The following is a 16,138-nucleotide window of genomic DNA, read 5'->3' on the forward strand; positions in this document are numbered from 1 at the left end:
ATGCAACCATGCTGATGTATTTACCTATGTTCAACATCTTACATTTAGTGTGTTTTCTTACTAACAATTGCATATTAGCAGTAAACACAAAGTACAGTTGAGGCTGATGGGAATGCCATTAGTTTTGCAGGTATTTGAGGTTCAAGGTAAATACAATTCATCTTCTAGGGAACATGAAGGTCTGTATGAAATTTTGATCCAACCCATCAATAGTTTTTGAGACATTTCAATTTTTAAAAAAAAAAGTTAATCTCATTAGATGAAAAGTAAGATGATCATCAAAGTCAGTAGGATTCATCATCTGGAGAATATGAATGTTTCTACAAAATTCTATAGCAGCCTAGATGCAGAGATATTACATTTAATAAATGATGATGGTGCTGCAGGAAATGTCAGATGATCACCAAAGTCTTTACAGTTTATCCTCTGGGGAACTTGAATATCTGTACCAAATGTATTTTAAGGCAATCCACATAAAGCATTTTACACTACACAACAAATGTAAACCTTAAAGTGGCACTAGAGGAAAAGTGAAATGATCTCTTGTCAGTAGGGTTCATCCTGAAAGAATAACAAATGTTTGTACAAAAATTTCTCAGCAATCCATCCAACAGTTTTTGAAACATTTCAATTAAAAAAAATGCTCACAATGAAAGATGAAATGTGAGATGATCATTAAAGTCAGTAGGATTCATCATCTAGGGAACAAAAATGTCTCTAAATTAAAAAAAAAAATAGCAACTGAATAAATGATGATGGTGCTGCAAGAAATAATAATAATAATAATTTGTCCTCTGGAGAGCTTGAACATCTGTAATAAATGTCATGGATTCATTTAATAGTTGTCAAAAAATTAACTCAAATTCACAAATGTAAGCCTCAAAGTGGTGGTATCAAAGCCAGAGGGGTTCAACCTGAGGGTACCAGGAATTTTGTAAATATTTTCTGTAACCCAATGGTTGTGAAGCATTTTAGTAAAAAGAAATGTTGATCATACAATGGCACAAGATGATTCTTCATACAAATCTATCCAGTAGATTTAAAGATATTTCACTAAATAGGCGAAAAGAAAGGAGGGTTCATCCTGACAGGACCAAAAATGTCTGTATAAAATTTCATTGATCTAATGGTTAAGATATTTAATCTGGACTAGGCAGACCCACCAAAAATAATTAAGACATATCATTGAGACAAGCAAGATGCCGTTATTTTTTTTATTGTCAAAGAAAAGTGGAAAATAAAATGAAAACAGGAAAGTAAGAGAATACATACAGTGTCTCTGACCTTACAGAACCAATCATGAGGTAAGATGCCATTATTTTGCTTCAAAATTGTTATTTGAGCGAGAGGAGCAGACAAACATTTCACTTTTTTAACAGAGTCCTTCCTCCTGTCAAAGTGTGCTCACACCTCATAATACACACACTAGGGAAACTGTTGTCTCGAAAGTAAACTGCACGAATAGACTTCTACAACTGCATATAAAATATAACAATTATTGCTGTACATCAATTGCACTTTCACACATTTTAGAGGAAAATGGGAGCAATAAGTGTATGTTTAAAGTTAACGCTACTTAAATCGTATGAATTTTGTGACACATATCAGATCTTTTGTTCATGTACTGACAGCTCCATCTCCATCGCTGCATCTCCCTCACATGCAGTACTAAAAAAAAGACATTTCCTCTTTGTAATAAAAAAAAACAAAAAAAAAAACACTGCCACCCTGTCAAGTCCCAAGTGTTGTTCTTGGCACATATAAGGTCAGGTATTCATTTACAAGGCATCTTGGCCTTTTGGTGAGCTTTTTAAGGTCTTAATAGTTTTTTGTTAAAGAATTTAGCCTCTGGCTTTTTAACTTTTGCACCATGAAGCTCACACATGTCCTCGACTGCAGACACAGGATCAAAGACAGTGGTTACCAAATACTTTTACAAGGAATATTTCAGTCTGATTTGAAACAAGTTTCCCTTATTTCTGATGATTATCAATCTAGTTAAACTGGTCCTAATTATTTTGGAAAAAAATGCATACAGAGAAAAGTTAGTATTAAAAACCCCACGCAAAAAACAAAACCCTAGTACAGTGAATCACTCCTACACCAAACATCATTTGGCAAGTATGTCATTATTCATCATTGTAGTGCTGCTGTCACAGTATTTACATATTAAAAAAATTCTGAACAACAAATGATTTCTCTGTCAATCATAGCCTCAGCCTTAAATCTACCGATACTACTCGCTTATTTCTTCCTCTTTAAAACCTGTGGATTACTTGTCTTCAAAACTTATTCAGGTCTGATGAAGTGTACAATTACAGCCTGACAGCACACTTTTTATGATGTAAACAGAGACCATAATGTGTCATCCTAAAAGCCTGTTCAAACCCAAATTTTAAAAATGTGTTGAAATAAGTTCCTTCAAAAGGATAAGCTTGTATTGGTGAAGTGAATCTATGCAAATGATTTGAGTTAAAATCCATGTTTTAAAATGTGCGTCATAACTAATTACTGAATATCCAGAAAGAGCCTGCCTTTGCTGTCTATTATAGCTTATAAGCAGTGTGTCACCATCCAATTTTATGGAAGTTCCTCTCTCAGAGTACAAACTGGTTAACACATAGTCAGCAGACAAGAGGACATGATACAGCTTCAGCTAACAAGCCTGCTAACCATGGATGTATTATTTAAACTGGATAGCAGAGTCCAAGACGGTGCAAACTGAATCTATTAAAAAATTGTTTTCCAGGGCACAAAAGCCAAAAAGTTTGTCCCACTGCACATGCTCATTAGTGTTTCTCCTTCTGGCCCATAGACTTGATGACATCACTTTCCTTAAAATCAGTTTTCAAAGCTCTGGAAACGTTTACGAAAGTAACACCTCATGGTTGCATCGGGGAGGCTGAATATTTGTGGGCTCAGTCAGAAATTTCAAAAGGTCCCCTGAAGTCATTTTTCAAACTTGAAAAAAGTCGGAGAAACCTCTCTGACCCTGACAACAAAATCCAGTATGGCTACTCTTCATGCATTAGCAGTAGTAAAAGCTGTCGCAATATACAATTTATTAGCACTTCTTTCTTATTTATGTGTCATTCAAACAGTTGTACGCACAGTCCTGTCCAACTTCCACTACATCAGTGGAAATGTTGCTACGGGGTTTGAATGCATGAAATACAGTGATACAGTAATGCATTGTTATCAGCTGTTAGCTAGCTGTCAGCTAACCTGGCTAGAACTGGTGTTAAAATCTTGGTTTTCCGACTTTTCTAAGTTGTGTTGGAATGCTGTCAACTCGTACGTGACATCATTCCCAGGTCCGACCTCCAACTTTCGCAGTAAATGGAATGCAACCTAAGACAAAAACTAGTACTCAGACTTGTTTTGAGTTCAAGCATTTCTAGGAATGTATTTGTTGTAGTACTGCAATTGGCCACTGGGACAAACTTGCAGCAAAGTGGCCGCACTTTGTCAGGCTCCCTTCAAACATCCATGCTACTAACTCACAGGTTAGTTACTACGGAACTGAGTTTCTACAGCACAATATTTTGTGAGGACGAATTATATTCACTGTGCTGGTGTGACAAGGTTCTAATTCTGAAAGTTAGTTTGTGTTTGTCTTCAGTCTTTTCATGGTTCACCAAAAGAGATCAGACATAGGTTTGTGTTCTCCAGGTTGACATGAAGTACTTTTGCACATTGTGGCATCTTTGTTCAGTAGGCATTGGAAATGTACTTCCTGCATGAATAAGCATCAAAATGTAATTCTAAAAATACTTTAAACATCTTGAAAAAGACAATAAGGGTTGCTTGAGTGTAAAAAATGTCTGTTATTCCTCAGTGAGTTTTTAGTGTGAAAGAGGACCAACTGTTCCTCAAAGGAGGGTGTCAATCCGGGTGCTCGGATCTCCGCCTAATGAGTCTCCCAGGTCAAAAAGCTGGTCCAGGTTGACCGAAGAGGTACAGAGGAAATCGTTGCGGCCTTGTTCCTCCTCTTCTGGCCAGGGGCTCTCCAGGAAGGCGGTGGCAAGGAAGGTCTCCTCATCAAAGTCTGACACATCATTATTCCTTTGGTTCTCCGCCAACACGTGGATGTCCGCAGTCCCCACAGGGGCTTCGACTAGAGAGATGTGGGTCCCCCGCACTGTCAGGTCCTCCTCTTTCAAGATGGGGCTCAGAGGTTCTCCTCCCTCCAAAGTGAGCTCCCCGCTGAGGGCCGAGTCCAGCAGGGCGTCCCAGTCAAAGTCCCCCTTCAAAGGTCCGATCTCTTTCGGTTCGTCTGCAGAGAGCAAGGGGGAGCTGGAGCGCCGGGGGGCTTTGGCGCCGCCAATTCTGGACCCCAGTTTCCTCTTGTGCCCACCTCTTCCCCTCACCACCGGCCAGGACCCCAGCATGGTCCCTTCAGCCATATGGGGGTCCCAGTTCTGGTCGGCACCAGTTGCCTCTTCGAACTCCTTAAGGAGCCGCTGGGACTCTGGGTTGATGCACAGGCCACCCTGACCTCCTGTGGGGCTGCAGGGTCCTCTGGATTGTGGCTGGAGGTTGACCCTAAGCCTGTTCTGCAGGGCTGGGTTGATCTGGACTGGTGGCATTCGTCTCTTCTTATAGGCACCACTCAGGAGACGCTCAGCGTACTGAGGGTCAATCTTCCAGAAACCACCCTTTCCTGGCTCGTCCTTCTGTCGCGGCACCTTGATAAAGCACTTGTTAAGCGACAGGTTGTGTCGGATGGAGTTCTGAAAATAGAGATGCTTATTTTCAGATGATAGTTCACAAACAGGTTTATTTTTTTAAAAAACTTTTTCTCAAAGCCACCTATAAATCTGAAACTAAAGCCAGCAGCTCTTTAGCCTAACATAGGATAAAGACTGGAAACATGGGAATACAGCAAGTCGGACTCTGCCCAAAGGTAACAAAAACAATTTATCGGCATCTCTTAAACTCACAGATTAACAAACCCAGTCACACTCCTAACTCGTCAAATACTGATGCTTGGTCAGTAGCCCCTCTGAGTCAGACAGTGACACACTGAGGCACCCTATAGCAGCAGCATTTTTTGATGTTCTGAGCAACTGGTGCAGTATAAAGAAGGAGACTTGGACTTTCAAAGGAAAACTGCTGTTTGTGTCTTGTGTAAAACCAAAAGTCATTAGAGCTATTTCAATAACAACATAGTGTGCTAGTATGTGTAGAAGACTGTGCTATTGATGTGTGCGACATGTCACATAACATTATATTACATTACATTAGTGACAAACTTATTGTTAGCCAAATGATGATGTTTGTTTTCTGTGAAAACTTTACTAGCTTTTGTCTCCTAAACCTAAGGAAGTAAGGTTACATTTTTTTGTTTGCCTGTGTTCTAAATTTATTTTGAAAAGAGACTGTAATCATATAACCAGTGGAAACTATACATTTCCCAGTAAATCAGTTTATTTTAAAAAAGACAAAATTCATGAATGTGTGTAAATCAACACACTGCCCATGAGCATCCAAAACTGACGCTGGAGGGGTACCTGGAGTGTCATAGCTTCACATGAAGGGCTACTGACCAAGTGCTGCTATTTGACAAGTTGAGAATATTTTTAATTAACATGTTGTATTTCATCCATTTAACGAATACAAAAACTAAAGTATTTACAGCTAAATAAAGGAATTTAGTCAAGATTTTGTTTGTCATAGTCTGGCAATCTCTTGGTATTATAGCATCCCTTATGATTTACTATGAATACTCCAGGAAGTCACTGCTCCTGACCAAGAAACAGTCCCACACACAACTCCCAGTAAACTGCTACATCTTGTTTTTATACTTTGGTTTTTGTACAGATGACGCAAATTAGACATGTTATTCTTTTTTTTTTTAGAGATGTTGAGAGGGGCAGGTGGATTTTGTTACCTTTGGCCAGGCTAGCTGTTTCCCCATGTTTCCAGCCTTTATGCTAAGCTAAGCTAACCATCTGTTGGCTGTAGTTTCATATTTACCATGCAGACATGAGAGTGGTTTCCATCTGAACATCCAACGTTCTGCAAGGAAAATAATTTAGCTCAAAATATTGAACTAATCTTTTAAAGAGAAGCTACCACAGCCTATCTGCAGGAAGTAAAGATGGCAGTGCACCATACATCAAATTAATGCGCTGTGTACCATTGCATTCATCCACCTGTCGCCTCCTACTTCTTCTTCACTGGAGTCTAAATAGAGCAGTGACCCGGCGACCTTTGTTAAATATTATCTGCCCCATGTACTGCTTTACAATAACAGAATGCTGTGAGCCAGACGCTGAAACACGGGAGTACAGCTAACAGCTTCATCAATCATTTATCCAGCTAAATTAAACTTTTTCCTGAAAATTCCTGCCCTTTGGAGGGAGAATCTGCTGCGCCTCCCTTTCCTCCTCCATCACTTGTTTATGCTTAAGCATTAAAAACTATGTGCAAAAGCAATGCAACAAAAATAAAGTAAAGCACTTATTCATGTTTTCTAGTTAAGTTTTGTGCAGCTTAGGGAAGTGTTGATGCTCTGTGGAATTATTAATTACCCACAAAGCTAAGTCACTAATACCTGAGAGTGTGGCAGCAGGCCCAGGCCTCTTTTTACTGTGCTTTAACCCTTTGGAACCTGGATCACCATCACTTTTCTGTATGTTGAGTTCAGATGCCTCTTACAAGTATAGAAACCTTTTATTTTAGAAAAGTATTTTTAAAAAGCTAGCTTTTTTGTTTTAATTTCCGTTTTTTGTTTGTTTGTTTGTTTGTTTGTTGGCTAATTTTCTGAACTTGTTTACTAAGTTCTTGCTGATTTTTTTGGGTCATTGTCTTCTTTCTATGTTTTTCAAAGAAATCAAGACGATTTGCCCAAGTTACATAAGGGTTTCATGCCAGCTGTGATTTGACCTCAGAGAAACACATGGAGGGTGTTGGAAATTAGTCCTCTATTGTGAGGTGATGTGTGTGCTTGTTTGTGCGTGTGCGTGTGTGTGTGTGCGCGCGCGCGTCTGTGTGGTCCTTTACCTGCCAGGTGGGATCAGCATGTCGGTAGTAGCAGAAGTTGTCGGTGATCCACTTGTAGATGCAGGACAGAGTGATCTTGGTCTTCTTGCTGGCCTGCATGGCCATGCAGATGAGTGTCGCGTATGAGTACGGCGGCTTGATGTGCGCGTTGGTCTTGTAGTCCACCTCATCGGGGCAGTGACCGTGAGCCACTATGCCGGGGAGGGACTGCATCCTGCTGTAGGCCGCAGCTGTGGGCTTCCCCGGGGTCAGGGGCATGCCGATGGAGGCGGGGTCCCCGGCCAGAGGGGAGGCCGGGGCATCAGAGCCAAGCGGCTGATGGCCGAACAGGTGCGGCTGGTGGTGGGCCTGCTGCGGCACGTTGGCACCGAGGATGGAGAACTCCTGCAGCCACTGCAGGCTGGTCAGGCTGTCGTCCAAGTTGACGGAGCTGCAGCTACTGATGCTGTCGTTGTTGACGATGTCCCGCTCCTCCGCCTGGGCAGCGGCGGTCACCACCTCCTCCTCCAGCCCCACAGAGCCTTCAGGCCAGGGGTCCGCACAACTCAGAGACAGCATGGCTCTCTCCAACACCTCTCTGTCACCCGGCTCCTTCTCTTCCTCCTCCCCCTGCCACCTCCTGACAGGAGCGAAAATATACACCCAACTTCAACAAAGTGCGAAAGGGCAGGGCAATTTGAAAACAGAGCCTCTGTGTGCGCGTTTGTGCGTAAAATGGAAAACTTTCAGATTTGTTGATTAAAATCCAATGGCAAGTCTGTCACCTTGTGTTATGAGAACATGTAAGATGTAAGATTCTAAGGATCTGAAAGCCCTGCTGTCTCTGAGCAGCAGCCCTCTCTATCTCAAAGAACTTTCCTGAAAACCGCAGTGCGCACCAGACGCTCAGCGCAGAAAAAGAGCGCACGTCTTTCCCCACTACATCTGTTGGCTTTAAACCTACACAAATGTATTAATTAGTTAAATAAAACTTTAAGAAACAACTACAAAAAATTGTTTTGTTATAATTTAGATTTAGCGTATGTCCCCTTTGAGGAAACCCGCACATTTGGGGCGTTACGCGTAAAATGTGAATTTTTACTGCTGAGTCCTGTACGGTCAATATTCTAACGCAATTATATATTATTGTGAGTGTAGTTAAATATAATGTTTGTTTTACTTTTTGTTTATTGTAATGCTTATAATAACTTTGTATTAACTTATCCAAAGACGCACGGATAACCTATTTAAGGCCCTCTGGAGCAATTTACAGGTGTTGATATATAAAAAGTATATTAAGGTAAAAACTCACCTTCGGTCTGCTGTTTTGTTGAATAGAGACCTTTTAAATCCCCAAACGAGCAGCAAGTATTGAACGTTCAGCCTCCGCCTGCTTTAGGTGCACCTGTTGTCAACTTGTGAGTGAAAGAAAAGAAAAAGAGGAATTCCTGTGGATGCTGTTTGGCGCGATGTTGGGCGCTTCTTCTGCTCTGTGGAGGTCTTTGTATAACGGGTGTCAGCGGGCTGCAGGATCCGTCGGGGAGGCAGTTTAATACCTGGTGCAGGAGGTTTGTCTAGCAACCATAGAAACGGTACACCCCCCTTGTAAACAGCTTCCCGGGCCTCCATTGGCCTGCTGGTTTCTATAGCGCTTCATTTTTAATCACTCTCAAGTCAACTGAGGCTGCTGCCGTGCAGGTGCTCAAGCTGAGGCCCGGGGACCCAACAGGGGACCTTTCTACTTTAACAAACTAAGGATTACTCTAATTCTAGAGTGATTAAACTCTAGTTATTTCATTAATTTCAGAACATAAAAGGGTGGCTGGCTGTGGCCTAAATATAGCCTGAATGTAAAAATGCTAAATATGAAGCTACAAATAAACAGAGGCATCTGAAATATGCAGCGGTGGAAAGTCACTAAGTACATTTATGCAAATTCAATATTGAGGCACTTGTACTTTAGGTAAACTTGATTATTTCAGTTATTTCAGTCAACTACTTTTTACTCCACTGCATTCATCTGACATCTTTTATTTAAGATTAAGATGAACCTTTTAAAACCTTAACAAATTGGTATGATTCAAACATGGGAAGATGGTGAAGAGCAACCCAAGGAGAAATTATCCCAAAATTAGTAAGACATTACTAAAACATAAGAAAATTATCTGAAAATAATTTAAAAATGTAAAACAAAACAAAATAAAAAAAAAACAGCTAGCTCAAGATAATTCTAAAATAATATAAATCTAATTATAGTACTTATATAGTTTTCTAGACATTTTTCATAGTTTTTAGTTGTATCTAATATTTTTAGACACCTTTTGTCCCCTTTTACTAATTTTTATCCATATTGTGGAACACTTCTTGCCAAGTTGCTCATTATTTTTTTAATCGTGTTTTCGAAAAAATCAAACCAATTTCCTCAGGTTTAATAGCTTTAAATGCTGAATGTCTGAAGACACCACAGGAAAACTGATGTTGATCCAGGTGTTAAAGGGTTAAAGAGTGTAGCTGACATGTCTCCTCTAAACTTCTCACATAGTTTTATTTCAATCATTCTTCAAATGATCAACTTTTCACTTGAAATTTAAGACAAGATCAAGACAAGTCCAACAACTGAAAACAGAACATAGTTTCCTCTTCTTTCCCATTAACCATCTCACGACCTGTCGGATTTATCAGGTGACCCTTTGTAGGAGTCTGGCCCCTGGCTTAGGACTCACTGGACTAAACTAGCAAATGGTGTAACGTAATGAAATAGTACTTGGTTTTATTACTTCAGTATGTTTTGGAAGTATCTTTACTTGAGTTTTTACATTTTTGTGAACTTTCACCTTTGCTCCATTACTTTTCCTAAAATAGAATGTATAGTTTTATTCCACTACATTTCTCCTGCACATTTTAGTTACTTAAAACAGGGAGGACGGTAAGATGGGAGAGAGACGGACAAATGAAGGGATGGGAGGAAAGGGAAAATGGATTTTGTTCTTTAAATCCTCTAAACTGTGAAAAAGACCTTGTTTTGCTTCAAGTGTATGCTCCATTGTGTATGCTATGAAAAAAATAACTTCATAATTCTCTGAATTAAGGCCTACTTGTAAATTTACTTTCAACACTTAAATGGGTTTAATATCATAAAATTACTTTTGATACTTAAGTATGGTACATATCAGCTACTTTAAAAGTTATACTCAAGAAACATTCTGATTGGTGACTTTTATACCAAAGTCAATTTCTGGTAAGACATCTGTACTTTAACTCAAGTTAAGCCTCCAGGTACTTCATCCACTGCTACTAACTTTATATAAAGTAGTTTAAAGTAGGTCCTCCAGGAGCAGCTCCAACATGCCGCTCTAACGTCAATGCTTCAGTATACCTAATGATATCACATAGAATCAGATATTAGTCACAGGAGACATTTTACATGTACACAGCATGTACTTTTACTACATGAAGCTGTACATTTACTATTGATACTTTATAATCACAGGGTTGATGACACTTCATACTTTTACCACATATACTTTAAATGCATTACGCTGATGATAATACTTTAGCACTTATACTACATTAGGCTGATAATAATACTTTCGCACTTATACTACATGGCGCCCATTTCTCTTGCCAATACTTAAACTACATGAAGCTGAGAATACTTCTCACTGAAAAAAAAGATGCTTTGGACTAGCTTTAAAAAAAAACTTGTTACAGCTAAATGTATTGTACTATCTCAAATAACACAGAATTTGGTAAATACAATTACATGTCTATGTCTGTCTTTTTTTCTATTTTTCTTATCCCTAACTTATTTCCCTCCCCTGTACTGTGAGCATTGCCAACCCTGAAAAAATTCCTTGTTCCTCATTTGTTGAACTTGGCCAATAAACGTGATTCTGATTCTGATTAAAACCTAAAATATTTGTTTAATGTCAAGCAAGATGTTTCTTTGGCTGATGGCAAAAATTTACATTCACATAAAGTAAAAACATTTATTTAAAAAAAATACCATATGTAAATACCAATGTATAATTTTATTAGTTTTTCAACTTAAATGTTTGATTCAGTACAGTCGATACTATATCATCAATATCAATATATTACTTTTAGTCCCAAGCCAAAAATGTTATTTCATGTTGGTCAATTTGATGGCTTTTTTCTGCTTTTTTTTTACAACTTAAATATGACCATAAATAAACAGCAATAATATAAACAAATTTTTACTAAAAGATAAAACTGATAACATTTTTAACCGTCAATGTTCAATGTAGTTTACGTACTGTTAATAAAGACAGAAATATTTTCTTCAAAAGATCTTAATGTTTATTATGTCTTTTGCACCTCCTTTTCAGTTGTCGTGTTACTGCAGTGGGATTTTAAATGCAGGACTGTTAGTTGTAATGACGTACCTGCTTGTATTGGGGCTTTAATTTGTCTGAATACATTTTCCACAGCTGCTCTGCTGTTTGTCCACATTCTGCACGTATAATGAAAACAGAAGAAGAAAACAGCTCTGGCTTCATCTTTGAATAAATTTAATCAGTAACAAACTAACTTTGGACTTGGAAGGGAGGGCTGGGGGGTGGAGGGGTGAAGGAATGTACTTTTGTTCATACGTCAGAAAGGGAGAGAAAGGCGAAACAAAAAGGTTTGGCCCCTTGAACGTTCTATTAGTGTGGCTGAGTGGTTTCCTGAGGCCCCTCACAAAGACAACTGTAAAGCAATAAAAAGGCTTCCTCATCTCTTGAGTCCCGATGTCTCTTCAAAGCTGGACCAGGAGGACAGTGTGCCGCTGAGGACGGCTGCCTTCAATGGGTCAGACACTCCACTGTGTCTCATCTCCACCACTGCTGATCTGAAAGAGATTACACTAATTTAGCATCACTCCTCTTACAGATAAGCATAAAAAAGAAATAACAAACAAATAAGTTGAAACAGGTGTGCTTCATTCACTGGATATGGAAAGTTCTGGAGATCTACTTCAAAATAAATGTGGCGCAGACAAGATGAAGGGAGTACGAAGAGACATAGTTTGACATAATATTAAAAAACATAAAGAATACATAATTTATACTAACATTTTACATGTGTAGTAGCCAGGGGAGTTTTTTGGGTTTCAGGACATTGTAGGCTCAGCCCAGACCACAGTAGGGGGATCTGGGGGATCCTCTGCTAAGAATTTATTTATTTATTTTTTAAACAAGTTCCTTTTTGATTGTTTTACCTGCACTCAGACACTTTTTTGCACTTAAAGTACATGTCTCAATCATTTAAATATTAAAATGTGCACCTTAAAAAAACGTGTTGATTTTACAGATTATGACTTGAGATGTTAAAAATATTAGTAGTCATAGTATTAGTAGGCTTTTGCGTAAAAACAGAATACCTCACAACTGCTATCATAAAATATTTAACAGGAAAATGTATTAGCTAACATTAAATTTGTTTTTGGGAGATATTACATTTTGTTTAACTCACTCACTCACTTGTCAGATACATGTGTTGTAGTAAGGCACTGTAGCCTAAATCTATTAGCTTCCTGAGGTCTCTCCTATGGTTTTAAATTACATATTCGCAATTATGGAAGAAATATTCAGATGTGTAACTTGAATAAGTCTTGCAATCTAACTCAGGCTGTTAAATATAGTTTAGTAAAAAGGACATTATCACCTGCTGAGGATGTAATGGAGTAGATGTTTGAAGCGGCATAAAATGGAAATATTCAAGTAAAGTAAAAGTACTTTCAAATTGCAGTAGTGAGAAACTGTATTTAGCTGCTTAATACCACTAAAGCATGCAAAGATTGAAACAAGAATGAAAAGTCAACTGGGTCAAGATTAGCAGAAGCACAGAAGGGAGCGTGGCTGTGTGGCGCTTTAACAAGGTCTGCTTCCTGTCTGTGTCAGCTGACAGAAAACAAAGCAGCACAATCAAACCAATAAAACCAACCCGATCAACGCAAAACATATGATCTATGTCACCGCTGTCACTCTTGTTTCTGATCACAACATTTATCTGTTTTGCTGCATTGTTCGAACTCCTCAACCAGCCCCCATCACATCACATATCAACTCCAGCAGAGGTCAGAGGTCAGAACAGGAGCAGCCAACCAGAGTAACCTCAAAGAGAGAAGAGGTCAGGGAGACGAGTCAGGACTACAGAGGGATTATAGTCTGATGGTGGACTTGACTGACAGTCAAATCAGACGCATATAAACACCCATTGTCAAATAGCAGATCGCTGCAATACAGAAATTTAAGTTATACATGTTCCTTTTCCATCTACTCAAAACATCCTGCAGAGTCAATGTTCAAGAAACACAAGAAGGAAAATGTTTGATAAGCAAGAAAAATACACAAAAAATATGTATTTTTCAAAACCAGCTGAAATCAAAATAATTAACCACGGGCTCACAACATCAAATCCTAATAGCTGCTCCGGGAATAACTTACACTGTGAAGGGTGGTGAAATAAAAGTCCACTGATGAATATTTCCCTACAATAGTTACAATGATTTGCAACAGGTTTAGAGAGGTAAAAGGTAGGATACTGTGGAATTTCCCTGTCTGAGAGAGGTGACATACACTTTACAAAAAATCTGGTTCTTTTAACAATGAATTACTTGATTGTGTTATTTAATAACTTTCACCAGTTTCAGCTTCTCTAATGTGAATATTTTATGCTTTTCTTTGTCACATATAAAAATTAACTAAATGTGTTTGGGGTTTGCATTGTTGGTTTTAGATTACTTTGACCACTGGAGAACTGTGATGTAATCGTTGTTTTATTTTTTTCTCAAATGTTTTTAGAAAAAGTGATAAATACAGATCATGGCAGTGTGAAATCAGTTTAAAGCCTAAATGAAGCTGTAGGTTGAGTTTTGGGGACTTTTCAAAGTACAGTGGTGTTATCTGGTATACCATAGACACCCACAAGAGTTGTGTATTAAAGTACTTCAAGTTAATTTGTCTTTTAGATCTGAATCTAGCAAGCATGTCTTGTCTGGGCCTTTTTTGTGTTTAGAAGTAATGCTAGCTGTTGGACAGACGAGGGAGCCAGATACTATTGGATGAGAGTAAGGACCATGTTCTGTCTGTCTCACTGTAGTGCATGTGAGGACCTTAATTGGAAAGTATAGAAAGCTACAAAAGACAATATTTGGCTTCATTATTACCAGACAAGGAGCATACTGTAAATGAATATAAATATGTTATTACTACTAAGTAACCCTCACCGTGTGATAATAGGCTATTCATAATTTTTTACAAACTAAACAGTCATGGAATGAGAAAATTATCAGTAATAGTTTAAAATGAGCTCCACCTTAATCAACTACAACCTACTTTTACATTAATACATGGGTCATAATAAATGAAAATAGTATAACAATCATAAGGGACTACTTTATAGCCCATTTTACAGAGTGGTATTATGAGCTACAGTCTGGTGTAAAAGCTTGTGTTTGTGTGTTAGCTCACACTGAATCATCTTTGTCATGTAATAACACCTGGGTGGGTGGAGGTGGAATCACGGGGAAATCCGCATCATGGACTCCAAAAACAAACAAGAGTGCCTGTGGAACCCTCTGTGACAAAGTCCAGTTTGTTGAGACAAATTCATGTTAATCATTCACTCCACAGTTTTAATACAGAGCCCTCTGTCTTTACTGCATGATCTTGTTTTGGAAAGAGAAATGTCTTTCAACCAATCAGAGGGCTGATTTACAGACAGCAGCAGGTCAGAGAGGATGACTGAACAACAAAAACTCCAGGAAACAGAAACTATAGAAAACAGCACTCAGTTCTGTGTAAGAAACTGCTCATTATTCCACACCTTCTGGTAAAACCCAAAACATTTCAATAATTGCCCCTAAAATGTGGAACAGTTTGTCCCTCGCTATTAGATCTTTCTCCTCAAATGATGTTTTTGCAAACCAACACCAGATAATAATAATAATAATAATGATAATAATAATAATAAAGAAATAAAGTAAAAAGAAAAAGAAAATCACCAGATGTTTCCACCACCAGACCACCAAAATGTTTCCTAAAAATATACACACATTTTTAAGTAACATAATTTATAAAAAATTTAATTATAGTAATTATAGACACGGCTTTCTGGACAATTTTTTCTTTTTTGTTTTAATTCCTCATTTTTCAAAAAATGTTGTAAGGGCATTTTCTTGTCACCTTTGACTTTGACTAATTTGCAATTTGTGGACATGTCTTGGAAGGTTGCTAGTTGCCTTTTCCCCTGTGTTTTTGAAAGAAACTAATTTGTTCAGGAACCAAAAGAACACTTGTTTGAATACTTGTAAAAGTTGTCTGAAAGCAGCACAAGAAAAGTGATGCCAATCCAGGTTTCAAAGGGGTAAGGGTTAAATGAGTTGGTTTGAATTATTTGCAGTGATCAGCTTGGCAAGGAAAAATGAAAAATAGTTAAAGTCAAGTTAAACAAAATTATCCAGTAGCTGCAGGAAAAAGTCCAGAAAGAGGTTTGTCGTCATTATAATTATGTATTTAAAATTATGTTACAGAAAAAATGTGAATTTTTTTTTTATCTTTTTTTTTTGTTTGTTTTAGTTTTTTTTGTTTGTTTGTTTGTTTGTTTTGTTAACTTTTTAGCATTTATTTTCAGGTCATTTTATTGCAATTATTATTATTATTATTATTTTTACTTTTTTGTTTTGTTTTTGGGCAATGATAAGTTGCTCATTGCCTTCTTTCCATGCTTTAAAAAGAAATCAAATCAGCTTGCTGGTATATAGTTGGATAGAGAAAATAGTTCCTACATGAAACTGCAAAAGTCTGTGGATTACCTTGAGTAACTGGGTCATGATATCTAAATAGAGACATTACTGAGCACCGCAAGCTGAATGCCATCTAGTTCCATTTCATCGGTCAAATCTCTAATACTCAGCAACTCACAACAAAACAATCGAGATTAATAAATATCACCACAGGTACAAGGAAAAATATGCATTTTTGATTTTCGTGTGACCCGCCCCTTTAAAAAGGTTAAATATAGACTACAACACACTTAAAATGATTAATATTTCTTCAGGAGGTTTCTGTTGTCCAATACTGACAACCCTTTAGGTAATAACACCCTCCAACAATGCATAATAGATAAGATTTCCTCTGTCACGTGT

The 16,138-nt window shown here is 38.0% G+C and overlaps 1 protein-coding gene across 1 annotated transcript; it reads right to left on the reverse strand.

Moving 5' to 3' along the window:
• Positions 1-1,166: 1,166 nt before the first annotated feature.
• foxj1a (forkhead box J1a) lies at positions 1,167-8,512 on the reverse strand. Its single transcript, XM_042504560.2, has 3 exons — positions 8,300-8,512; positions 7,009-7,627; positions 1,167-4,733 (listed from the first exon to the last, which is right to left on the reverse strand). Exons 2-3 carry the CDS (start codon positions 7,564-7,566, stop codon positions 3,873-3,875), a joined length of 1,419 nt encoding a protein of 472 aa, XP_042360494.2. The 5' UTR covers positions 7,567-7,627; positions 8,300-8,512; the 3' UTR covers positions 1,167-3,872.
• Positions 8,513-16,138: the final 7,626 nt, after the last annotated feature.

This window comes from Plectropomus leopardus, chromosome 18 (assembly GCF_026936395.1).
Source record: "Plectropomus leopardus strain MGB_pleo_1.0 chromosome 18, ASM2693639v1, whole genome shotgun sequence".
NCBI lineage: Eukaryota > Metazoa > Chordata > Actinopteri > Perciformes > Serranidae > Plectropomus > Plectropomus leopardus.